We start from the raw sequence: 27,368 nt of genomic DNA on the forward strand, positions 1-27,368 counted from the left end.
GTTCAAGTAACAGACACATCTCAACATCAACTGTTCAGAGGAGACTGCGTGAATCAGGCCTTCATGGTCGAATTGCTACAAAGAAACCACTACTAAAGGACACCAATAAGAAGAAGAGACTTGCTTTGGCCAAGAAACAAAAGCAATGGACATTAGACCAGTGGAAATCTGTCCTTTGGCCTGAAGAGTCCAAATATGAGACTTTTGGTTCCAACCGCCGTGTCTTTGTGAGACGCAGAATAGGTGAACGTATGATCTCCGCATGTGTGGTTACCACCGTGAAGCATGGAGGAGGAGGTGTGATGGTGTGGGGGTGCTTTGCTGGTGACACTGTAGGTGATTTATTTAGAATTCAAGGCACACTTAACCAGCATGGCTACCGCAGCATTCTACAGCGATATGCCATCCCATCTGGTTTGCGCTTAGTGGGACTATCATTTGTTTTTCAACAGGACAATGACCCAACACAACTCCAGGCTGTGTAAGGGCTATTTGACCAAGAGAGTGATGGAGTGCTGCATCAGATTACCTGGCCTCCACAATCACCCGACCTCAACCTAATTGAGATGGTTTGGGATGAGTTGGACCGTAGAGCGAAGGAAAAGCAGCCAACAAGTGCTCAGCATATGTGGGAACTCCTTCAAGACTGTTGGAAAAGCTTTCCAGTAAAGCTGGTTGAGAGAATGCCAAGAGTGTTCAAAGCTGTCATCAAGGCAAAGGGTGGCTACTTTGAATAATCTCAAATATGTGGAAGGACCACCAGAGGGCAGGCTGGGCTCACGGATAGTAGCATGAGGCATGTGAGACAAGGCATGTGAGACAAGGTAACCAGAGGCAATTAAGCACAGCTGACAGTACTAATGACATATTCTCTTTCCCCTATAAGAGAGAGGAGGGAACCAGCAAGAAAAAGGAAGATAAACTATCTCTATAGAATGGCTACCAAGAGAGGGGAGCGATCCAAGAAGATCCATTAAGACGGTGTCAAATCTGTGATTGTTGTTATAATTTAAAGATAATCGTCTGGTGTTCCTGTGTCATCTAAAGAAGAAGATGTATGTTGTTCCTTGGGAGATTCTCATTGATTGTGTTGGAGTGTTTGTATTGTCAGAAATCTCTCAATAAAGAACTGTGTTCAATCCAGAAAACCTACTCCTGACTCGTTTATTCCACCGTTCCACTTTAGAGGGACACCAAATTACTTGGTCCGCTCTCAAATATAAAATATGTTTTGATTTGTTTAACACATTTTAGGTTACTACATGATTCCATATGTGTTATTTCATAGTTTTGATGTCTTCACTATTATTCTACAATGTAGATAATAGTACAAATAAAGAATAACCCTTGAATGAGTAGGTGTGTCCAAACTTTTGACTGGTACTGTATAGGTGTTCCATTCTGTGTTTAGATCCACGCTACCAGACCACGAAGGAAGGACTGAATCTTCAAATAATTTGTGATTATGGACGGGACATAGTATGACAACCATAGCTGTCTACAATGATAAAAAATTTACTTATCACCAACCACTGATGTTCCGCTCTAGCATTTGGTTTGATAGAAAGAATGATAAGATATTTTATTCATAGATTGTACTTTATCATCATGGTTACCAGAATTTTAAATACTCAGAATTTATCAGAATGTATTTCAACAGACCAGTTGGTCAAACATATTTTGTCCATTTTAAAGTAATAACATTTGAAAAGGGTCTGGTTGACAGTAAATATTCTAAATCTAAATCTGTTCTCACTGTGAGATTCCCCTCACTGTTGTGTTTTTTATATTATAGATGGCTGAAGGACCTCCTAGAGTGGGTAACTATAGGCTGCAATTGGTGGTGGTTTGTCTGGTTTGCCAATAGGGGCGCTCTTTTGACTGCACCAATAGATTGCTGAATTTAGGAACTCTTGCGATTGGCAGGAGCAGTGGCATAGTATACCTTAAAACTTCTTGTCATTAGGGGGTGGTGTTGGCACTTTGTAATAATGACGTTCCCAAATTAAACTGCCTCGTACTCAATTCTTGCTCGTACAATATGCATATTATTATTACTATTGGATAGAAAACACTCTCTAGTTTCTAAAACCGTTTGAATTATATCTGTGAGTGAAACAGAACTGGACTTAGAGCAATTTTCCTATGTGTATGTGAGAATGCAGAATTTTGCTGGCTGTTCTGAGACCTGTGTATAAATCTGCCTGTCTTCTATTGGTTGAGATGCACTGCATACGCCTTCCCCTGGATGTTAGCGAATAGGGATACTTGAAATGGAGTCTCTACGTAGATCTCAAAGGTTATAAATCACTTGGCAAAGACGTGTCTGTTCTTTTCCCTCTTCGCTCTGACGCACTGAGGACCTTGGCATATTGTACTAGAACCATCGGTTATAGATCTTAGAAATTTCCGGCTGTGTTTTTATTCGATATAGGCTTTAAAGACATCATAATCTTGTTATTTTAAACCGAATTATATCAGTTTATGTCAGTATATTGCGATTTTCGGGTATTTCATTTCCTGGCGTTCTAGGGGGTTGGGTATCTCTCTCTCGCATGCTAAAGTTTACTGCTAATTGCAGCGTTGAAGAGGACGTTATACAACCTAGCAACGATTCTTTTGGACAAAGGACACCTTTCCCAAGATTCTGATGAGAGTTCATCAAAAAGTAAGAACTATTTATGCTGATAATTCGTTGTTCTGTTGAAAAATGTCAAATGCATAAGCCGCCATTAATTGCAGTGCAGCCTCGCTTTATCGCACGCTGTATTTTACATTTACATTACATTTTAGTCATTTAGCAGACGCTCTTATCCAGAGCGACTTACAGTAGAGTGCATACATTTTATTACATTTTTACATACTGAGACAAGGATATCCCTACCGGCCAAACCCTCCCTAACCCGGACGACGCTATGCCAATTGTGCGTCGCCCCACGGATTTTGAAGTAACGTTAATTTAAAAAATGTAACCCAGCGATTGCATTAAGAACTAATTTGTCTTTCAATTGCTGTCCAACCTGTATTTTTTAGTCAAGTTTATGAATAGTTTTCGATTAGAATAGGTGCCTCTCCAAGATGGCGCCGGACAGATTGCTTGAAGTTTTGGCCACTAATCACATTGTATAACCACGATTTGTGCCGCTAAATATGCACATTTTCGAACAAACTCTATATGCATTGTGTAATATGATGTTATAGGACTGTCATCTGAAGAATTCTGAGAAGGTTAGTGAAAAAATTAATATATTTTGGTGGTTTATACGTTATCGCTATTTTTGCCTTGAATCAATGCTGTTGTGATGTTTGCTATTGTGGTAAGCTAATATAACGCTATATTGTGTTTTCGCTGTAAAACACTTAGAAAATCTGAAATATTGGCTGGATTCACAAGATCTGTGTCTTTCATCTGCTGTACGCTGTGTATTTTTAAGAAATGTTTTATGATGAGTAATTAGGTAATACACGATGGTCTCTGTAGTTATTCTAGTCGCTTTGGTGAGAGTTGTGATGGTGGCTGCAATGGTAAACTATGATTTATACCTGAAATATGCACATTTTTCTAACAAAACATATGCTATACAATAAATATGTTATCAGACTGTCATCTGATGAAGTTGTTTCTTGGTTAGTGGCTATTTATATCTTTATTTGGTCGAATTTGTGATAGCTACTGATGGAGTAAAAAAATGGTGGAGTAAAAAAGTGGTGTCTTTTGCTAACGTGGTTAGCTAATAGATTTACATATTGTGTCTTCCCTGTAAAACATTTTAAAAATCAGAAATGATGGCTGGATTCACAAGATGTGTATCTTTCATTTGGTGTCTTGGACTTGTGATTTCATGAACATTTTATTATATGATATCCCTGTGGCTTTAGGCTAGGCTATGCTAGTCAGCTTTTTTGATGGGGGGGATCCCGGATCCGGGTTTGTGAGGCGTTAGAGGTTTTAAAGGCAGTGGCTTACCGTAGCTTTTGGACCTAAGCCTTCAGAGGGGGAAACAGCACCCACACTAACGTTAACAGCAATAACAAACACATTGCTTACACAACCTATGGTAGCCTAACACCGTCACTATCACACTATCACCAAAATAGACAACAGTGGCACATCAAAGGATGTGAGTTTGACAGGCTCGTGATGCTGAAAGGACAGCGACCGTAATACCTACCAGCTCACTCCATGTAGGAGAGCGCACACTCTCTGTAAAACACATAGACTGATAGAAAGACAGCAGTCACACACAGCATGATGTTATAGAATAAGCAGTACATTCATTAGAACATAATAAGCCAGTAGGTCCCAATCATAATATCACAAAAACACAACCATTAGGCTAAGCAATTCCCAATCGAAATGTACAACTATTACTTCCCATTGCAAACATCATTATCATATTAAGCACACACACTAACCATTGATCTAGTGGTTAAATACAATAATGTTTCACATCCATAGCACATTATTTTCAAAGAGATAGCTAACAACAGCAAGCTGGCTGCAATAAAAAATGTTCCTTTCACCAGATGATGATAATTTTAAACAACTTCTTATTCAAAGTTCATCTTGAAAAGAATGACGCAAAAAAATTAGCTTCAACATCATCTTTGATAACACCAGCTACAGCAGCTAGCCTACAACAAAAACTAGCTAGCTTAGACTGTGGGAAAACTACTGCTCGCTATTGCACAGTTAAATGTCCGTCTTCGAGAACGACAAAAGTTTCCATTCGTTTTTGTAAAAATGGTCCTACCTACAAGTCGAAATGTGATTGGTAGATTCCTGGCTAACGCTACTATTCAGCTAACAGCTATCGCCAGTTTTACGTGACTCAGACCAGCGCGACTCAGACCAGAACATACCGGACCTATTTTTCTCTCCATAGCCCCGGATTTCAACCGCAAGCTCTGGACATTTACACCTGGATCTCGCAGCTAGCTAGCTGCTATCCGTGTGACTATTGGCTTACATCGATCCCGGAGCAAACATCAATTATTCCGGAGCTAGCTAGCTGAAGAGTTTCATCAGCCACTCCTGGGCTACAATCACCTATCCGGACCGGTTTTTACTGCCGATGCGGAGCCCCACCGGGCCTTCACGACTGGACTACCGACGTTATCTGCCCGAGGGAGTTATCCAACTGGCCCTTCCGTCGCGACGTTACCTGAACGCCCATCTGCGGCCCGCTAATCGTTAGCTGTCTTATCGGCTGCTATCTGAATAGGTCTATCGGACAATTTTTCTTGGGTCACTACAATTATATCTATTTTTCCAATTGGATTGATCCCCTCTACCACACGGAACCTCACTAATCTACCGTCGGAAACGCATGAGGTGGCTACAAACAGACCTCCATCCTATGCTAGCTTGCTACCGATGGCCCGGCTAGCTGTCTGAATCGCCGTTACCCCAACCAACCTCATTACTCACTGGACCCTTATGATCTCTCGACTAAGCATACCTCTCCTTAATGTCAATATGCCTTTTCCATTGCTGTTCTGGTTAGTGTTTATTGGCTTATTTCACAGTAGAGCCTCTAGCCCTGCTCATTATACCTTATCCAACCTTTCAGTTCCACCACCCACACATGCGATGACATCACCTGGTTTCAATGATGTTTCTAGAGACAATATCTCTCTCATCATCACTCAATACCTAGGTTTACCTCCACTGTATTCACATCCTACCATACCTTTGTCTGTACATTATACCTTGAAGCTATTTTATCTCCCCCAGAAACCTCCTTTTACTCTCTGTTCTGGACGTTCTAGACGACCAATTCTCATAGCTTTTAGCCGTACCCTTATCCTACTCCTCCTCTGTTCCTCTGGTGATGTAGAGGTGAATCCAGGCCCTGCAGTGACTAGATCCACTCCAATTCCCCAGGCGCTCTCTTTTGATGACTTCTGTAACCGTAATAACCTTGGTTTCATGCATGTTAACATTAGAAGCCTCCCTAAGTTTGTTTTATGCACTGCTTTAGCACACTCTGCCGACCCGGATGTTCTAGCCATGTCTGAATCCTGGCTTAGGAAGACCACCAAAAATTCTGAAATCTCCATTCCTAACTACAATATTTTCAGACAAGATAGAACAGCCAAAGGGGGCGGTGTTGCAAACTACTGCAAAGATAGCCTGCAGAGTTCTGTCCTACTATCCAGGTCTGTACCCAAGCAATTTGAACTTCTACTTTTAAAAATCCACCTCTCTAAAAACAAGGCTCTCACTGTTGCCGCCTGCTATAGACCACCCTCTGCCCCCAGCTGTGCTCTGGACACCATATGTGAACTGATTGCCCCCCATCTATCTTCAGAGCTCGTGCTGCTAGGCGACCTAAACTGGAACATGCTTAACACCCCAGCCATCCTACAATCTAAGCTTGATGCCCTCAATCTCACACAAATTATCAATGAACCTACCAGGTACCACCCCAAAGCCGTAAACACGGGCACCCTCATAGATATCATCCTAACCAACTTGCCCTCTAAATACACCTCTGCTGTTTTCAACCAAGATCTCAGCGATCACTGCCTCATTGCCTGCATCCGTAATGGGTCAGCGGTCAAACGACCTCCACTCATCACTGTCAAACGCTCCCTGAAACACTTCAGCGAGCAGGCCTTTCTAATCGACCTGGCCGGGGTATCCTGGAAGGATATTGATCTCATCCCGTCAGTAGAGGATGCCTGGTTATTTTTTTTAAATGCCTTCCTCACCATCTTAAATCAGCATGGCCCATTCAAGAAATGTAGAACCAGGAACAGATATAGCCCTTGGTTCTCTCCAGACCTGACTACCCTTAACCAACACAAAAACATCCTATGGCGTTCTGCATTAGCATCGAGCAGGCCCTGTGATATGCAACTTTTCAGGGAAGCTAGAAACCAATATACACAGGCAGTTAGAAAAGCCAAGGCTAGCTTTTTCAAGCTGAAATTTGCTTCCAGCAACACAAACTCAAAAAAGTTCTGGGACACTGTAAAGTCCATGGAGAATAAGAACACCTCCTCCCAGCTGCCCACTGCACTGAGGACAGGAAACACTGTCACCACCGATAAATCCACTATAATTGAGAATTTCAATAAGCATTTTTCTACGGCTGGCCATGCTTTCCACCTGGCTACCCCTACGCCGGTCAACAGCACTGCACCCCCCACAGCAACTCGCCCAAGCCTTCCCCATTTCTCCTTCTCCCAAATCCAGTCAGCTGATGTTCTGAAAGAGCTGCAAAATCTGGACCCCTACAAATCAGCCGGGCTGGACAATCTGGACCCTTTCTTTCTAAAATTATCTGCCGAAATTGTTGCAACCCCTATTACTAGCCTGTTCAACCTCTCTTTCGTGTCGTCTGAGATTCCCAAAGACTGGAAAGCAGCTGCGGTCATCCCCCTCTTCAAAGGGGGGGACACTCTTGACCCAAACTGCTACAGACCTATATCTATCCTACCCTGCCTTTCTAAGGTCTTCGAAAGCCAAGTCAACAAACAGATTACCGACCATTTCGAATCCCAACTCCGCTATGCAATCTGGTTTTAGAGCTGGTCATGGGTGCACCTCAGCCACGCTCAAGGTCCTAAACGATATCCTAACCGCCATCAATAAGAAACAATACTGTGCAGCCGTATTCATTGACCTGGCCAAGGCTTTCGACTCTGTCAATCACCACATCCTCATCGGCAGACTCGATAGCCTTGGTTTCTCAAATGATTGCCTCGCATGGTTCACCAACTACTTCTCTGATAGAGTTCAGTGTGTCAAGTCGGAGGGCCTGTTGTCCGGGCCTCTGGCAGTCTCTATGGGGGTGCCACAGGGTTCAATTCTTGGACAAACTCTCTTCTCTGTATACATCAATAATGTAGCTCTTGCTGCTGGTGAGTCTCTGATCCACCTCTACGCAGACGACACCATTCTGTATACTTCTGGCCCTTCTTTGGACACTGTGTTAACAACCCTCCAGACGAGCTTCAATGCCATACAACTCTCCTTCCGTGGCCTCCAATTGCTCTTAAATACAAGTAAAACTAAATGCGTGCTCTTCAAACGATCGCTGCCTGCACCTGCCCGCCCGTCCAACATCACTACGCTGGACGGTTCTGACTTAGAATATGTGGACAACTACAAATACCTAGGTGTCTGGTTAGACTGTAAACTCTCCTTCCAGACTCACATCAAACATCTCCAATCCAAAGTTAAATCTAGAATTGGCTTCCTATTTCGAAACAAAGCATCCTTCACTCATGCTGCCAAACATACCCTTGTAAAACTGACCATCCTACCGATCCTCGACTTCGGCGATGTTATTTACAAAATAGCCTCCAATAACCTACTCAATAAATTGGATGCAGTCTATCACAGTGCCATCCGTTTTGTCACCAAAACCCCATATACTACCCACCACTGCGACCTGTACGCTCTCGTTGGCTGGCCCTCGCTTCATACTCGTCGCCAAACCCACTGGCTCCAGGACATCTACAAGACCCTGCTAGGTAAAGTCCCCCCTTATCTCAGCTCGCTGGTCTCCATAGCAGCACCCACCTGTAGCACGCGCTCCAGCAGGTATATCTCTCTGGTCACCCCCAAAACCAATTCTTCCTTTGGCCGCCTCTCCTTCCAGTTCTCTGCTGCCTATGACTGGAACGAATTACAAAAATCTCTGAAACTGGAAACACTTATCTCCCTCACTAGCTTTAAGCACCAGCTGTCAGAGGAGCTCACAGATTACTGCACCTGTACATAGCCCATCTATAATTTAGCCCAAATAACTACCTCTCCCCCTACTGTATTTATTTATTTTGCTCCTTTACACCCCGTTATTTCTATCTCTACTTTGCACATTCTTCCACTGCAAATCTACCATTCCAGTGTTTTACTTGCTATATTGTATTTACTTCGCCACCATGGCCTTTTTTTGCCTTTACCTCCCTTATCTCACCTCATTTGCTCACATTGTATATAGACTTATTTTTCTACTGTATTATTGACTGTATGTTTGTTTTACTCCATGTGTAACTCTGTGTTGTTGTATGTCGAACTGCTTTACTTTATCTTGGCCAGGTCGCAATTGTAAATGAGAACTTGTTCTCAACTTGCCTACCTGGTTAAATAAAGGTGAAATAAAATAAATAAATAAACAGAGGTAGACTTTTCCACTCAAGACACAGGTTTTGAAGAAGATAACAGCTATCAGGATGTTCACACCACTGTGCACATTTTTTTATTCATGGAGAGATGGGTATGTTTTATTTACTTTTATTTTGATGGCATGTTCAATAGAACATTTCTATTTTTACTCAGCCACAGCAGTCCGTGTGTGACTCTGAACTGTAAAAAACACACTGAGACCTGTGCAGGAGAACACAGTGTCTATTGGTTCAGACATGGCTCAGGAGAATCCCATCCAGGAATCATTTACACCCAAGGAGACTGGAGTGATCAGTGTGAGAAGAGCCCTGAGGCTGGGTCTCCTACACAGAGCTGTGTCTACAACCTCCCCAAGAGCAACCTCAGCCTCTCTGATGCTGGGACTCACTACTGTGCTCTGGCTTTATGTGGGGAGATACTGTTCAGGAATGGAACAAAGCTGGAAATTCAAGATAAACCTCTTATGATCCTGTTAAAATGACAATAACACTATATTTACATACACAGGTGGTTATTGTAAATACAATGTCTTCTCAATGACTTACATTCACATCTTAGTCATTAGCTATATCTAGGCACTCTTATCCAGAACAATTTACAGGAGAAATTAGGGTTAAGACAAGTACCTTGCTTAAGGGCACATAGACAGATAGTTCACCTAGTCGGTTAGGAGATTCAAACTAGTAACCTTTCTGTTATTGGCCCAATGCTCTTAACCACTAGGCTACCTGCCGTCCTACCTACTGACTTACCTGATCAAATGAAGGCAAAATAAAATACATGCTATTACACTGTAATAACCTCTACTGTATAAAAGAAAACATGACATTCTTTCAGGGGGTGATATTCAAGTGGCAACTGAAGCGGATATGAGGATCCTTGTCCTCTTCTCCATCATAAGAATTGTATTTCTCCTCTGCTGTCTGACCATCTTCTTCATCATCTACCTCTTCAGGAAATAGATTAATTCAATGATTCAGCTGTTACAAACACAAATGTGGTTTACTGTCTGCTCACATGTTTCAGTGCTCGTCAGTTTAGCTGAGATAATGTAAAAGTAAAATACCCATACGACAGCCTTTTGACATGATGATGATGATGTAGATATTGCTGTTCAAACTTTCAATAAATACATTCATCTTTATTGAATTAAAATGCACATTTTTATGCAATACTGACAGAATTACACAGTAAATATGATAGGTTAATATAATCAAACAAGACTATTTCACAGCTGTTGCTTTAAGGGAGCATACACAATGTGTGTCTCAGAAACGTCTCCACCCTGCCATCTCCCTCTTCCACGCTCAGATCTGTTTATTGAGAAACTCAGTGCAGCGTAATTCTCTGTGTCCACGTTCAGATTCTAAAGTAAAGAGAGAGATACATACTTCATCCACAATTATTAAATTACCCCAGCTACCTATATGAAGCAGGAGAATGTGGAGCAGTTTAATTTCAGGCAAAAAATATAATTCAAAGTTACTCACTTGGATTGTGAGTGAAGTGTCCTTGCTCACCCCTAATTTTTGCCATTCATACATTATATAATATTAATTTATGCCATTAATATATGCTATTAATTTACAGTATCATACATTTTGCACAAGGTATGACAAAGATAAACTTTAGCACACTACTTACATTTTTTCAGAGCTCTATTCCTGCTCCCTCACTCCCGCTCGACATTGCCAGTCTACTAACCACCGGTCCTGGCAACCCACATTGCACACACCTGGCATCCGTCATTGCGCACCTGCTCATAATTTTCTCCTTGATTACTCCCCGTTTATTTAGCCCTCGGTCTTCATCAGTCATTAGGTGGTATTGTTTTCTCTCACGTTCAGTATGCGGCTGATGTTTGTTCTTGTTTATCCTTTCATCATTATTAAACTCACCTTCTGCGCCTGACTCCCGGCGTATATGTTACAGAATACCACCTTGCAATATGGAAACAGCAGAAGATAAAACAATCTTCCAGACGATCAACGAACAGGGTCATCTACCCCACCAACACCACGACCAGCTAGTGCAACTGGGTACGGCCATGGAGGAGATCCTCCGTTCTCCACCGCCTCGACACCACCAACAAGGTTCTCCATGCCCCTATCAGAGAGCCTCCTACCACGGGTCGTCAAGTGAGCCAGTCCCCAGCCTACCCATCCGTCCGCCCAAGTCAGTGGTGCCCGACTGTTCCTTCCGGAGAAGTATGACGGTACTCCATCGAAATGCTGTGGCTTCCTACTCCAGTGCTCCCTCTATTTGCCTATCAAACGGGAGCCCCCACCACCGAGAGGTCCAAGGTTGCCATGGTCATTTCCCTGCTGAAGGGACGGGCATTGGAGTGGGCTACGGCAGTCTTGGAGAGAGTAGAGGAGGAGCTGGGTTCCTATGAGAAGTTCATGAGAGGTTCATGGCGGTCTTCGACCATCCTCTAGAGGGCAGAGATGGAGGTGAGCAACTCCAGCAGGGTGCCCAGACCGCTGCAGAGTACGCCCCCCTTTCTGACTGTGGAATCCTCCAGCGGATGGAATGAGCCGGCGCTCCGCACTCTATTCCACAGTGGACTGTGTGAGGAGGTCCAGATGGAGTTGGCATGTCGGGATGACAAAATATGCTTGGACGGTCTCATCTCGATGGCCATCCGTCTGGATAACCTTCTTCGGGAACGCCGGTGTCCAACTCACTACTTGCCTCCCTCCTTTGGCTGTGCTGAGGCAGAACTTGAACCCATGGAGGTAGGGGCCACACACCTCTCCAGTATCGCCAGAGAAAGCTGGGACTCTGTCGCTATTGCGGCCAGGAGGGGCACCAGCTTCAGCGTGCTCACCCGGGGTCCACTAGAGCAGAGGGGCAACCCCGTGACCTTCCGTCTCCCAGGGTCTTCTACTAGGCTGATTCCCTTCCAGTGCGTCCTGGGATATCAGCCGACCCTAGCTCCGTGGACTCTGATCCAGACCGAGGCTCCTGTAGTGGACGAGTGGTTCCGGAGCGCAGAGGATGTGTGGAACGCCGCCCACTTGAGGCTCCAGTCCGCCATCAGAAGTATTAGGCGGACTGCCACCGCAGTGAGGCTCCCATGTTCCTTCCTGGTGATCATGTCTGGCTCTCCACCAGGAACCTCCGGCGCCACCTGCCCTTCCGAAGCTGAGCCCTCGGTTTGTGGGACCCTTCAAGGTCCACCGGAGAGTCAACGAGGTATCGTCACCAACTACCGGATCTCACCCTCCTTTCGTATTTCCCTCCTCAGGCCGGTGGTTCCAGGACCCCTGGCTGATGCCGTCCCCCATGACACCCCTCCACCTCCCCTGTACATTGAGGGAACCCCCGCCTATGCAGTTAGGTCCCTCCTGGACTCCCGACATTGTGTGGGTCGACTCCAGTACCTAGTGGACTGGGAGGGGTATGGTCCTGTGGAGAGCCTTTTGAGTCCTGGTGGCAGACATCGTGGGCCCTAATATCATCCGGGATTTCCATCTCCGCCATCCAGACCGGCCCGCTCCTTGTCCTTGGGGCCGTTCTCCTGGCCGGCGTCATCCTTCGGCTGGAGCAATGCATCGGGAGGTGGGTACTGTCATGCCTGCTCCCTCGGCACTCGACGTCGCTGGTTTACTAACCACCGGTCCTGCAACCCACATTGTGCACACCTGGCAACCATCATTGCGCACACCTGCTCATAATTTTCTCCTTGATTACTTAGCCCTCAGTTGTCATTAGGTGGTATTGTTCTCTCACATTCAGTGTGCTGCTTAAGTTTGTTCTTGTTTATCCTTTCATTATTAAATTCACCATCTGCTTCCTGACTCCCAGTGTATACATTACATCTTCTCCACAAGATTATCAGGATAATAATGATAACAACCAGAATAAATGTAATGTAGTTGAGCAATCCAGGTTGATTCTCTTGAAGGAGAAAAAAACATACATATAACAAGGGAATTCTTAAGGTTGCTGACCAGAAAAGAACAAACACAGAATTTATAATAGGGGACCTACATTTGGTACCCTATGTGAGAAGAGAAAATGTTTTGAAATATTTTGTACTTTTCATGCAACATTTTTTTTTTATTTTTTTTTTTTAGATCAGCTGTTCAAATGTCTTACCTTCAATGTCAGGTTTGGTTCTTTTCACTTGAGTACATTAATTGGCTAAGGAGAACCACACAACATTTAGAAAAATTATCTGAATTTGGAAACACAATTTTTTCGGTCTTCCCATTTCTACACTGACCTTGAATCATGAGATATGCACCATAAACAAAATAGCTTTCATTATACCGGAATATCCCACAATGATACGATCAAACATCAGTAAGGGCAACTTTACAAAGAGTCAGATTAAAACTAATTTCATGCTTTTGAAATGTGAAATTACAGTTATCCATATCCAGGATGCTTTGGCTGTAAGCTGTCAGGGGCAACATGAACAGCAAGTAAAGATAGTGATAACAACAGTGACACCACATAGACATCCTGCGGAAAACCACATAGAGACACAGAGAGCAGGTAGGACGGTCCTGTGTGCACAAAGCCAGCAGGCCCACCTGACCAAAGCGTAGACACAATCTCTTATTGTGCTTACAGAAGACTGCAGAGTACCTGTGAACTTGTTGTGTGGGGGTGGGTGTGAGTGGCATGCTATCAACACAACTAAAAGAGGACAACACATTACAGAAGAGAGATGACTTGAATAAATAGGTTGTCTCCCATACTTATTCAACTACTCCCTGGAACTCAATACAAAACTACAGACAAACACATGCGTCATTGTCTTCGTCATATAGAGATCACTCTGCTACCCATTTTATTTTGAATGATTGTGTGGCTCCTCCTGGTAACTAAGCTACACTTTATAATAACTTAGTTGATGTTAGTAGTAATGATCCAGTGATGATGACTAACTAGCCTGTTTGATACAAGTGACTCTATGATGCTGAAATGGATTTATAACATGATGTGTATTATGTATGTAATAAATTACCTCGATAAAGATTCTTAACCAAACATTGTCTTTGTTGGGCATTTGTTGACAGATATTAAGACTACACACATGATCTACCACAGGAAAGTACATTTTCAATGATTCTTAGTGAACAATTTGAACATTTGGACAATTTATAAAAGTTGCTGCCAACTCTACTGTTCAGGTAGTTATGGGGACTTCCACGTACCTCATTGAAAGAGAAATGAAGTGCAGTACTTCAACCTGCACATATGCATATTCACATTTTGTATTGTTTGTGAAAACTTCTCAATTACTATGCGTACATTGTCATATTTGGATTATATTTTCGACACTATCAGCTCTCTTCAAAATATACTCAGTTAAGAAGTCTATTTTTAGTTCAGGTTTTTCTCATGAAGAGAGTGAGTTGTGCTCTTAGTGACATGGATGTTTGTGGTTTTGATGCACTGAGGTGTGTGAAGACAGTGTGTGGTGAGGACTGATGGTCATTTCTGTGGTTTAGAGATGTGAGTTAAACTGAGTGGAAAATCCATTTAGGGCCGTCAGAACACCGCAGAGATGTGATGCAGAATACAGCTTCAAAAGAGAGTTTGAGACAACTGAAAGCTACGCATGCTACTATGCACACCATGTAATCAGGATGCAATGTACCTGCAAACTTACCAGTTAAACTTGAAGAATATGAGTGAATATGAATATGAAACAATACATCAAAATTACAGTGAATTCATGTTTTATTTGATCGAAAATGTACCACAGTATCACACCAGTAATGTTAAAAGGAGTTTGACAGAATACAAGCAATTGTAACACAATTATAATGATAAAAACACAGTGTGTAACAGAAAAAGCAATGCAAGTCTTAAAGGAGGTAAATCTATGTTTCAGTCCATGTTTTGTCACCTCAGCCCAGAGTACTCCGTGTCTCTCTCCATGACGATACTCTGTCTCCGGGTCTTTGGCTTCTTGTGGATGACATTCAGAGCAGCGTAATGGACCGACGTGACCATGTCATCATGTTCTTGATCCTAAGAGGAATAGCAAAACAAATTCCAAAGACATCAGGAAATTACCTGATATTTTGATAGAAGGATCTGTTTACAGTTCATCAAAGTCATACTCAGAATAGTTCACTGTAAGGTCTGCATACCTGGTTATGAGAACTGGGGACTGCCAGACCACTTGGCTGAGGGTGCGTTCCTTTTAGACAAACATGAAGGAATCATCAACATCATCATCATACAATGAATTAACCCAGTTTCATTACTAAAACATGTAATGTATACTGCACCAACAGATTAAGCATATATTATGAGCAATGATAACGCTTACCGGTGCACAGCAGAGAGGTTTTCTTGTTCATCTTACACATAACACAACCAAGGACAATGATGAGGATGACACAAAGAGCCAACGTTACACCCAGACAGTACACCAAGAGAACATGGTCCTCCTTACAACCATCTGTGGAAATACAGACAGGAAATTCAGGACATTTTGTTCAAGCAGGGATAAAAGATTAGAACATTTTAGAAATGTCACTAACAGTTCAGCTTGGTCCCTTTCCCAAACAGTATCTCCCCACATGAGGCCACAGCACAGTAGTAAGTCCCAGCATCAGAGAGGCTGAGGTTCCTCTTGGGGAGGTTGTAGACACAGCTCCGTGTAGTTGACCCAGCCTCAGGGCTCTTCTCACACTTATCTCTCCTGTCTCCATTGTTGTAAATGATTCCTGGACGGGATTCTCCTGAGCCATGTCTGAACCAATAGACACTGTGTTCTCCTGCACAGGTCTCAGTGTGTATTGTACAGTTCAGAGTCACAGAGTCTCCTGGCTGGACTGACTCAGACACAGGCTGCTGGAGAACAGACATGCTGTTGGACTCTGAATCTAAAGAGAGTGAGTAAGATCATGGTGTGTACATTTTCTTTTCTTGCTAGATTCATTCATTTAGCATGATATGAACACACATTAGGTAGCGACTTAAGTTACCTTTGACAATTAAAACAGTTCCTTCTCCAAATTTGAGTTCGCCCTCTTCCATAGCACCACAGTAGTATGTAGCTGAGTCCCCTGACTCTGTCTTGGAGATGGTCAGGTTAAAGCTGTCAACTCCTCTCTTCACACTTAAACGTTTAGTCTCATTAAAGTCCTTGGTAAAATAAAAACTATTTTTAGTGCGATAATATGATGATGCCATGAGAAGAGGCTTCTGTCCAACAGTTTGCTTGAACCAAGATACTCTGACCATCAAATTAGATCGACAAAAGCAAGTGAGAGATACACTTTGTCCCAGTTGTGTAACTATCACAGGGTCTGGTTGGATTACATTGTAGTTATGTGCACAACCTGTGAAGCAAACAAACTAAATAAATCAAAGACAAGTTATAGTACAGATTTATACATTATTATCATTATTCAGACTACATAGTCATTCAAATTGATTCAAAAAGACTATGATATAAAAAAGTAAAAGGATCCACATTTATTTTTCTTACTTACCCAAATTGGCGTAAAACAAAAAGATTGTCCAATATATAATCATCATTTCCTTTCTGAACTGTATAGTGTGTGGGTCTGACAACGAGGCACCTTTTATATGATGACACTCATTGGGTAATCATTATGAAGTAGGTGGAAACTGAACTGAGTGATATTATTGGCTGTCTGAACAGGCATAAACATGTGATAAAAACTTCAAACAATCTAACATGTGTCCTGTGGCATAACATAGTTAGAGCAGCCCTTCAAATGATGTACAGTCAGAGTTACTGGTTTGTATTTTTTCATCATTTGGGTCGGTGGCTGAGACTACTGGTACATATGTCCTCTTTGACATACACAAGGGGTTTACATTGTATTTCTCACTTTATGTCTGTAGAAGGCAGTTCAAGCTTTCAGGAGGAAGTGAACTCTGGTGAGGTTGGCACCTTTTTGACAAAATAAAGATGTAATCCTTTGATACCCATCATCAAATTCATTGTAGAATACCACATCACTCAGGTACTTCAAAGATAGTGATGTACTGAAGCACCATGCCAGTGGTGAGTTTGTACCATAGCATGTAGTTTATGTTTTCACTAGTTATGTGGCATTCAATTGTCACATTGCCTCCCTGCTCTGCTTTCTGGGAAGAAGTGGACTGAACAAGATCTGGTGTTTGAGATGCACCTGAAAAAAAACAACTATGATTACCGCATTTTAAACATTTACCAAACACCTACAGTAAGCACTTTAAATGTATAGTAAACATGCATAACATTAGTCAATTGAGTTAGATGTTACCAACATGCTTTCCAGATTAAAAGAAAGGTGAGGAGTTGATTTTCCTTGCTTGCTCTTTCACGGGATGAGATTGACCTGTGTAAAATGCAGTCTCTCTACAGAAAAGAATGGAAACTTACCGTTTGCGTTCAGTGGTTCATTTAGGGCTGCCGAGTGGCACAGTGGTCTAAGGCACTGCATCTCAGTGCAAGATTTGTCACTATAGTACCTGGTTGGAATCCAGGCTGTATCACATCTGTCCGTTATTGGGAGTCCCATAGGGAGGCGCATTGTAAATAAGAATTTGTTCTTAACTGACTGGCCTAGTTAAATAAAGGCTAAATAAAAATAAAATCTAAGGTAGCGTCTGTTTTTCATGGTCAGATTTCATTGGCTGAACACTCGATAGGCCGCCCAGTAGGCCACGAATGGAACAAACACTGTCGTCTTATGTTGTTGTACAGCTTGATTCTGTGTTGTACAACTTTATCACATAGCAAGTTTGAATATGTCGATGTTCAGGTTTATTTTTTCAACAATGTCACTACTGTGGTTTTATCCTTTATTAGGTCTAACTACAGCTCATACTGTCTACAATACTATGTACTGCAGCTGGCCAACAAAGGGCTTGTCCACCCAAAATAAGAGACACAACAGCAAGAGTCAGTGGATCCTTCACTTAATGTTTTTCTTGCCATTGTGGTCCATGGGAGTCATACAGTAGTTGGGACCTGGTTGGCCACATGTTATGACACTGTCATCCTCTAGGGCCTCTATCACTTCCACACAGTCACATAGTAACACAGAGAAACAGAAAACATGTCAATAGTCTTTACTTAACCAACAACACCTCATATATTATTTATTCTGTAATGTATTTACAGATAAAATTCCTTTCATCATATAATTAGAAGGAGGCTCTTTCTTCTTGGCCCAGATGATGATTTGAGCGCCGACAGAGATGGCCTCGCGTTCCTAGGAAACTATGCAGTATTTTGTTTTTTTTACGTGTTATTTCTTACATTGGTACCCCAGGTAATCTTAGGTTTTATTACATACAGTCGGGAGGAACTACTGAATATAAGAGCAACGTCAACTCACCATCATTACGACCAGGAATATGACTTTCCCGAAGCGGGTCCAGTGTTTTGCCTTCCACCCAATACAATGGATCTGATCCCAGCCGGCGAACCTAAACAACGTCGCCGTAAAAGGGGAAAACGTCTCCTGGTCAGGCTTCGGAGACGGGCACATCGCGCACCACTCCCTAGCATACTACTCGCCAATGTCCAGTCTCTTGACAACAAGGTTGATGAAATCCGAGCAAGGGTTACCTTCCAGAGAGACATCAGAGACTGTAACGTTCTTTGCTTCACGGAAACATGGCTCACTCGAGAGACGCTATCGGAGTCGGTGCAGCCAGCTGGTTTCTTCACGCATCGCGCCGACAGAAACAAGCATCTTTCTGGTAAGAAGAGGGGCGGGGGGGTATGTCTTATGATTAACGAGACGTGGTGTGATCATAACAACATACAGGAACTCAAGTCCTTCTGCTCACCTGACTTAGAATTCCTCACAATCAAATGTCGACCGCATTATCTACCAAGGGAATTCTCTTCGATTATAATAACAGCCGTATATATTCCCCCCCAAGCAGACACATCGATGGCCCTGAACGAACTTTATTTGACTCTATGTAAACTGGAAACCACATATCCTGAGGCTGCATTCATTGTAGCTGGGGATTTTAACAAGGCTAATCTGAAAACAAGACTCCCTAAATTCTATCAGCACATCGATTGCGCAACCAGGGCTGGTAAAACCCTGGATCATTGTTATTCTAACCTCCGCAACGCATATAAGGCCCTCCCCCGCTCTCCTTTCGGAAAAGCTGACCACGACTCCATTTTGTTGCTTCCAGCCTACAGACAGAAACTAAAACAAGAAGCTCCCGCGCTCAGGTCTGTTCAACGCTGGTCCGACCAATCTGATTCCACGCTTCAAGACTGCTTCGATCACGTGGATTGGGATATGTTCCGAATTGCGTCCAACAACAACATTGACGAATACGCTGATTCGGTGAGCGAGTTCATTAGAAAGTGCATCGGCGATGTCGTACCCACAACAACTATTAAAACATTCCCAAACCAGAAACTGTGGATTGATGGCAGCATTCGCGAGAAACTGAAAGCGTGAACCACTGTTTTTAACCAGGGCAAGGTGACTGGAAACATGACCGAATACAAACAGTGTCGCTATTCCCTCCGCAAGGCAATCAAACAAGCTAAGCGTCAGTATAGAGACAAAGTAGAGTTGCAATTCAATGGCTCAGACACAAGAGGTATGTGGCAGGGTCTACAGTCAGTCACGGATTACAAAAAGAAAACCAGCCCCGTCGCGGACCAGGATGTTTTGCTCGCTTTGAGGACAATACAGTGCCACTGACACGGCCCGCTACCAAAACCTGCGGACTCTCCTTCACTGCAGCCGACGTGAGTAAAACATTTAAACGTGTTAACCCTCGCAAGGCTGCAGGCCCAGACGACATCCCCAGCCGCGTCCTCAGAGCATGCGCAGACCAGCTGGCTGGTGTGTTTACGGACATATTCAATCAATCCTTATCCCAGTCTGCTGTTCCCACATGCTTCAAGAGGGCCACCATTGTTCCTGTTCACAAGAAAGCTAAGGTAACTGAGCTAAACGACTACTGCCCCGTAGCACTCACTTCCGTCATCATGAAGTGCTTTGAGAGACTAGTCAAGGACCATATCACCTCCACCCTACCCTAGACCCACTCCAATTTGCTTACCGCCCCAATAGGTCCACAGACGACGCAATCGCAACCACACTGCACACTGCCCTAACCCATCTGGACAAGAGGAATACCTATGTGAGAATGCTGTTCATCGACTACAGCTCAGCATTTAACACCATAGTACCCTCCAAACACGTCATCAAGCTCGAGACCCTGGGTCTCAACCCCGCCCTGTGCAACTGGGTACTGGACTTCCTGACGGGCCACCCCCAGTAGGTAACAACATCTCCACCCCGCTGATCCTCAACACTGGGGCCCCACAAGGGTGCGTTCTGAGCCCTCTCCTGTACTCCCTGTTCACCCACGACTGCGTGGGCATGCACGCCTCCAACTCAATCATCAAGTTTGCGGACGACACTACAGTGGTAGGCTTGATCACCAACAACGACGAGACGGCCTACAGGGAGGAGGTGAGGGCCCTCGGAGTGTGGTGTCAGGAAAATAACCTCACACTCAACGTCAACAAAAGAAAGGAGATGATTGTGGACTACAGGAAACAGCAGAGGGAGCACCCCCCTATCCACATCGACGAGACAGTAGTGGAGAGGGTAGTAAGTATTAAGTTCCTCGGCTTACACATCACGGACAAACTGAATTTGTCCACCCACACAGACAGCGTTGTGAAGAAGGCGCAGCAGCGCCTCTTCAACCTCAGGAGGCTGAAGAAATTCGGCTTGTCACCAAAAGCACTCACAAACTTCTACAGATGCACAATCGAGAGCATCCTGTCGGGCTGTATCACCGCCTGGTACGGCAACTGCTCCGCCCACAACCGTAAGGCTCTCCAGAGGGTAATGAGGTCTGCACAACGCATCACTGGGGGCAAACTACCTGCCCTCCAGGACACCTACACCACCCGATGTCACAGGAAGGCCATAAAGATCATCAAGGACAACAACCACCCGAGCCACTGCCTGTTCACCCCGCTATCATCCAGAAGGCGAGGTCAGTACAGGTGCATCAAAGCAGGGACCGAAAGACTGAAAAACAGCTTCTATCTCAAGGCCATCAGACTGTTAAACAGCCACCACTAACATCGAGTGGCTGCTGCCAACATACTGATTCAACTCCAGCTCACTTTAATAATGGAAATTTATGGAAATTGATCAAAAATGTATCACTAGCCACTTTAAACAATGCCACTTAATATAATGTATATGTATATACGATACTCTATATCATCTACTGCATCTTGCCATCTTTATGTAATACATGTATCACTAGCCACTTTAAACTATGCACTTTTATGTTTACATACCCTACATTACTCATCTCATATGTATATACTGTACTCGATACCATCTACTGCATCTTGCCTATGCCGTTCTGTACCATCACTCATTCATATACAGTGGGGAGAACAAGTATTTGATACACTGCCGATTTTGCAGGTTTTCCTACTTACAAAGTATGTAGAGGTCTGTAATTTTTTATCATAGGTACACTTCAACTGTGAGAGACGGAATCTAAAACAAAAATCCAGAAAATCACATTGTATTATTTTTAAGTAATTAATTAGCATTTTATTGCATGACATAAGTATTTGATACATCATAAAAGCAGAACTTATATATATTTGGTACAGAAACCTGCGTTTGCAATTACAGAGATCATACATTTCCTGTAGTTCTTGACCAGGTTTGCACACACTGCAGCAGGGATTTTGGCCCACTCCTCCATACAGACCTTCTCCAGATCCTTCAGGTTTCGGGGCTGTCGCTGGGCAATACTGACTTTCAGCTCCCTCCAAAGATTTTCTATTGGGGTCAGGTCTGGAGACTGGCTAGGCCACTCCAGGACCTTGAGATGCTTCTTACGGAGCCACTCCTTAGTTGCCCTGGCTGTGTGTTTCGGGTCGTTGTCATGCTGGAAGACCCAGCCACGACTCATCTTCAATGCTCTTAATGAGGGAAGGAGGTTGTTGGCCAAGATCTCGCGATACATGGCCCCATCCATCTTCCCCTCAATATGGTGCAGTCATCCTGTCCCCTTTGCAGAAAAGCATCCCCAAAGAATGATGTTTCCACCTCATGCTTCATGGTTGGGATGGTGTTCTTGGGGTTGTTGGGGTTGGGGTTGTTGTCAACTAACATCAAGGCGGTGGCCCGTTCCTGTAGGTTCATGCTCTACAACATCCGCAGAGTACGACCCTGCCTCACACAGGAAGCGGCGCAGGTCCTAATCCAGGCACTTGTCATCTCCCGTCTGGATTACTGCAACTCGCTGTTGGCTGGGCTCCCTGCCTGTGCCATTAAACCCCTACAACTCATCCAGAACGCCGCAGCCCGTCTGGTGTTCAACCTTCCCAAGTTCTCTCACGTCACCCCGCTCCTCCGCTCTCTCCACTGGCTTCCAGTTGAAGCTCGCATCCACTACAAGACCATGGTGCTTGCCTACGGAGCTGTGAGGGGAACGGCACCTCAGTACCTTCAGGCTCTGATCAGGCCCTATACCCAAACAAGGGCACTGCGTTCATCCACCTCTGGCCTGCTCGCCTCCCTACCACTGAGGAAGTACAGTTCCCGCTCAGCCCAGTCAAAACTGTTCGCTGCTCTGGCCCCCCAATGGTGGAACAAACTCCCTCACGACGCCAGGACAGCGGAGTCAATCACCACCTTCCGGAGACACCTGAAACCCCACCTCTTTAAGGAATACCTAGGATAGGATAAAGTAATCCTTCTGACCCCCCCCCTCCCTTAAAAGATTTAGATGCACTATTGTAAAGTGGCTGTTCCACTGGATGTCATAAGGTGAATGCACCAATTTGTAAGTCGCTCTGGATAAGAGCGTCTGCTAAATGACTTAAATGTAAATGTAATGTAAATGTTGTACTCATCCTTCTTCTTCCTCCAAACACGGCGAGTGGAGATTAGACCAAAAAGCTCTATTTTTGTCTCATCAGACCACATGACCTTCTCCCATTCCTCCTCTGGATCAACAAGATGGTCATTGGCAAACTTCAGACGGGCCTGGACATGCGCTGGCTTGAGCAGGGGGGCCTTGCGTGCGCTGCAGGATTTTAATCCATGACGGCGTAGTGTGTTACTAATGGTTTTCTTTGAGACTGTGGTCCCAGCTCTCTTCAGGTCATTGACCAGGTCCTGCCGTGTAGTTCTGGGCTGATCCCTCACCTTCCTCATGATCATTGATGCCCCACGAGGTGAGATCTTTCATGGAGCCCCAGACCGAAGGTGATTGACCGTCATCTTGAACTTCTTCCATTTTCTAATAATTGCGCCAACAGTTGTTGCCTTCTCACCAAGCTGCTTGCCTATTGTCCTGTAGCCCATCCCAGCCTTGTGCAGGTCTACAATTGTATCCCTGATGTCCTTACACAGCTCTCTGTTCTTGGCCATTGTGGAGAGGTTGGAGTCTGTTTGATTGAGTGTGTGGACAGGTGTCTTTTATACAGATAACGAGTTCAAACAGGTGCAGTTAATACAGATAATGAGTGGAGAACAGGAGGGCTTCTTAAAGAAAAACTAACAGGTCTGTGAGAGCCGGAATTCTTACTGGTTGGTAGGTGATATAATACCTATGTCATGCAATAAAATGCAAATTAATTACTTAAAAATCATACAATGTGATTTTCTGGTGATTTTCTGCTGAAACTAATTAGAGAGAGAGAGAGAGATAAAGAGAAAGAGAGAAAGAGAGAGAGAGAGACAGAGGGTCTTGTGTAGAAGCCAACAGGCCTTACCAAAGTGTAGATAGCTACATCCTCGAGTTTTGTTCATAGCAGATCGCACAATACCTGTAAATATGTTGCTGTGTATGTGAGGGGGTGTGTGGCATGCAATCAGTAGGCCTATGTCTTAAAGAGAAAACAAAGAAGAAAACCTCCTACACCACAACTGCATGATATTTTCTGTAACATGATGCAAGGGAATACCTGACTTCACATAAATGAAGACATTGACCTTTACATTGTAAGCACTGTGTTTAGAGACCATTGTTGCGCTCAGGGGTATGAACAGTACTTTGGCCCTGATAGGAAAAGTATAGTGCAGTGTGTTGCTGCAGGTCAGTCTTCCTGTGTTAAAAGTCTATGAAAGGTTCGTTTCCAGTAGTGGAAAGTCACTGTAACACCCTCCACTATGACCACAGAGGAATGTGAACAGAATGCATTCTGAGTTCAATTTATTCATATTATGTCACGCCTTGACCTTAGAGATCCTTTTAATTCTCTATTTGGTTAGGTCAGGGTGTGACTAGGGTGGGCAATCTATGTGTTATATTTCTTTGTTGGCCTGGTATGGTTCCCAATCAGAGGCAGCTGTCTATCATTGTCTCTGATTGGGGATCATACTTAGGCAGCCTTTTCCACCTGTAGAGTGTGGGATCTTGTTTTTGTATTGTTGCTTTCCAGCCCTACAGAACTGTGCATTTCGTTTTATATTTGTTGTTTTTTCGGTATCATCAATAAAAGAAAGATGTACGCCTACCACGCTGCACCTTGTTCCGATCCTTCCATCAACGAGCGTAACATATTAATTTGGTTTAACAGTTGATAATGCTTTATTTTTCTTTACACATGCATATCAGATGTAAAATGAGTTGGACAGAGAAGTAATACGTTCAATTATTTGTACGTTATATTACACTTGAAAGAGTTTATCACATTTTATTGAAGCATTCGTATAGAGCTAGTTATTAAAGAGCTATCTTGCATACAATGACAACTGTTTCATTCATCCAGTTCTCCTGTCTGATCCCAGAGTACACCATCTCTTCCTCCATGTTGCTTCTCTGTCTTCTAGACCTGTTCTTCTTGTTGCTCAGATTCAGAGCTACATAATGGAGACTGTCTGCATCTTGGGCCTGTGAGAAACAGAACAACATTTTGAACATTAATTGTAATCGTTTTTTTTGCGAGCTGACAGGTCCTATTTTCATTACAACACAGAGCGATTCCTGCTTACCCCTGCGTCTGACTGGGAAACTGTAGGACCTCTTGTCTGAGAGACCAGTTCTGAGAACAATGACACAAAAGACTATAAATCCTGCCACATCTTCCACTTTTGCAACATTTTGAGATGGTGATATCAAAGAATAGTAACTTTTTAATAATTTACCTCTGCACTTTCTCTTGTTCATCTTGTACACGATGCTAGCAAGGACAATGATCAGGATGAACGAAAGAGCCAATGCTACACCCAGGCAGTACACCAAGAGAAGAGGGTTTGCTCTATGGCCTGTGATGATTAAAATAGTGATAGAGGGAACTAAGTATAGATCATATATTTCTGTAGATTGTCTAATCTGAAAGTCTGTCTTTTTTAAGAGACTTTGGAATGAAACCTCACCTGCAAATGAAAGAACTTTGATAAAACCAGCATTTTGCTATTTAACCTACCCTCAATGTCCAGCTTGGTCCCTTTCCCAAACAGTATCTCCCCACATGAGGCCACCGCACAGTAGTAAGTCCCAGCATCAGAGAGGCTGCGGTTCCTCTTGGGGAGGTTGTAGACACAGCTCTGTGTAGGAGACTCAGCCTCAGGGCTCTTCTCACACTGATCACTCCTGTCTCCATGGGTGTAAATGATTCCTGGATGGGATTCTCCTGAGCCATGTCTGAACCAATAGACACTCTGTTCTCCTGCACAGGTCTCAGTGTGTATTGTACAGTTCAGAGTCACAGAGTCTCCTGGCTGGACCGACTCAGACACAGATTGCTGGAGCACAGTCATGTTTCTGGACCCTGAAACTGACAAAAAGGTCTATTAACCCATAGAATTTCTAGAATATCACGATAGCAAGTGTTCTAACTGATCATTTGTTAAATTAAAATCTAATCTGATTAAGAGAATATCTTATATTTACACCGTATATCTCTATATTCAGATTTTAAAAAACAATCTGTCTCTTTACCTTTTACAATGAGAATTGCTCCTTCTCCAAACTCCATCTTACTGCTATAAAAGCTCCCACAGTAGTATGTACCTGAATCTGACAGCTGCATGTCTGAGATTCTTAGGTGATTCTTTTCTTGGCCATTTTCCACCGAGAAGCGAGGGTTATCCTTAAACTCATGGTAGAATGTTGCGTTCCTTTCAAACTTATTAACAGTTGAGAAGAGCTGAAGTTTATCTCCCAAGGTTTGCTTGTACCAAGAGAACAATACTGCCTTGTCACTTTCATGAAAGCAGTGCAAAAACATGGTGTCTTCAACATTGGCTGACATGAGACCACTCTCTTGACGTATGGATGAAGACTCAGTTCCAGCTAGCACATCAACTAGAGAACATGAAAACATATTAACTATGCTATAAGTTACCCCAAATACAACTTTAGATTGTCAAAGTGTCTGTAGAACAATCATTTAAAACCTTGTCTCCAAATCAAGTGTGGACATCACATAAGAGAAATATAAAAGATTGACTTACCCATCTCTACGAGAAGTGGAAATATCAGACACAGTGTGATCATCTTTAAAGTTGTCATCCACTTCACAACTGGTCTTGAGTGGAAAAACTCTACTGCTATGTACAACACTTCAACAATCGAGTTACAGGTGATTGGTCGAACTGGACACACATTTTTGTTGAAGCCTCATTCAGGCGCACCCATGTCCTTCTCATGTGTATAGTACAGCTCTGTCTCACATATTATCCTGGCTGGACTGAATCATAATAGTTGTTTTATAGGTAGATTCTGATCATTATAGATTTGTTACAAATTAATTACTTATTATTGAGGTTTGGCATCCGTTATTCTTTATCACTGCAGCTACTGTAGCATAAGAGATTCATAGTTGTGACCTTTTTGGAACATGCATGCTATGACACTGTCATCCACTAAGGCTTCTATCACCACAAAGCCACTTCACCTCACTAAAAACATCTATGGAGAAAACACAGTAAACACAATACAGTAGTCTTCTTTTAGTGATCTCTCATTCAGGATGTACACTCAGTAGAATAGATGGATAGAATGCTCTCCCATGATATTGTTATTGAGTAGGTCCATGGTTCTAGTAGTCTAACATCACACTTAAAATCAGGGTTTGTGTATGACTAAGAACTACAAATCACTAAGTCAAATTACCTAATAAATATCTATTTGTGTATTTTCACAGATTTCAGTCAACTATGAATAGATAAAGCTGCCTCATCAAGAGTTGGTTTACTGTTGGTTACTAAAATGGTTAACTTGAAGAGCAAGTGGAGTATAGACTAAG

At 43.3% G+C, this 27,368-nt stretch overlaps 2 protein-coding genes across 2 annotated transcripts; both read right to left on the reverse strand.

Annotated features, from left to right (window-relative positions):
- Positions 1-14,828: 14,828 nt before the first annotated feature.
- Positions 14,829-16,654, reverse strand: LOC120030579. Its single transcript, XM_038976002.1, has 6 exons — positions 16,612-16,654; positions 16,102-16,458; positions 15,655-15,999; positions 15,441-15,572; positions 15,259-15,308; positions 14,829-15,136 (listed from the first exon to the last, which is right to left on the reverse strand). Exons 1-6 carry the CDS (start codon positions 16,652-16,654, stop codon positions 15,008-15,010), a joined length of 1,056 nt encoding a protein of 351 aa, XP_038831930.1. The 3' UTR covers positions 14,829-15,007.
- Positions 16,655-24,841: 8,187 nt separating this feature from the next.
- Positions 24,842-26,632, reverse strand: LOC120030250. Its single transcript, XM_038975598.1, has 6 exons — positions 26,575-26,632; positions 26,060-26,425; positions 25,545-25,895; positions 25,264-25,383; positions 25,111-25,160; positions 24,842-25,009 (listed from the first exon to the last, which is right to left on the reverse strand). Exons 1-6 carry the CDS (start codon positions 26,630-26,632, stop codon positions 24,842-24,844), a joined length of 1,113 nt encoding a protein of 370 aa, XP_038831526.1.
- Between the last annotated feature and the right edge of the window lie 736 nt (positions 26,633-27,368).

Source organism: Salvelinus namaycush, chromosome 36 (assembly GCF_016432855.1).
Source record: "Salvelinus namaycush isolate Seneca chromosome 36, SaNama_1.0, whole genome shotgun sequence".
Lineage (NCBI taxonomy): Eukaryota > Metazoa > Chordata > Actinopteri > Salmoniformes > Salmonidae > Salvelinus > Salvelinus namaycush.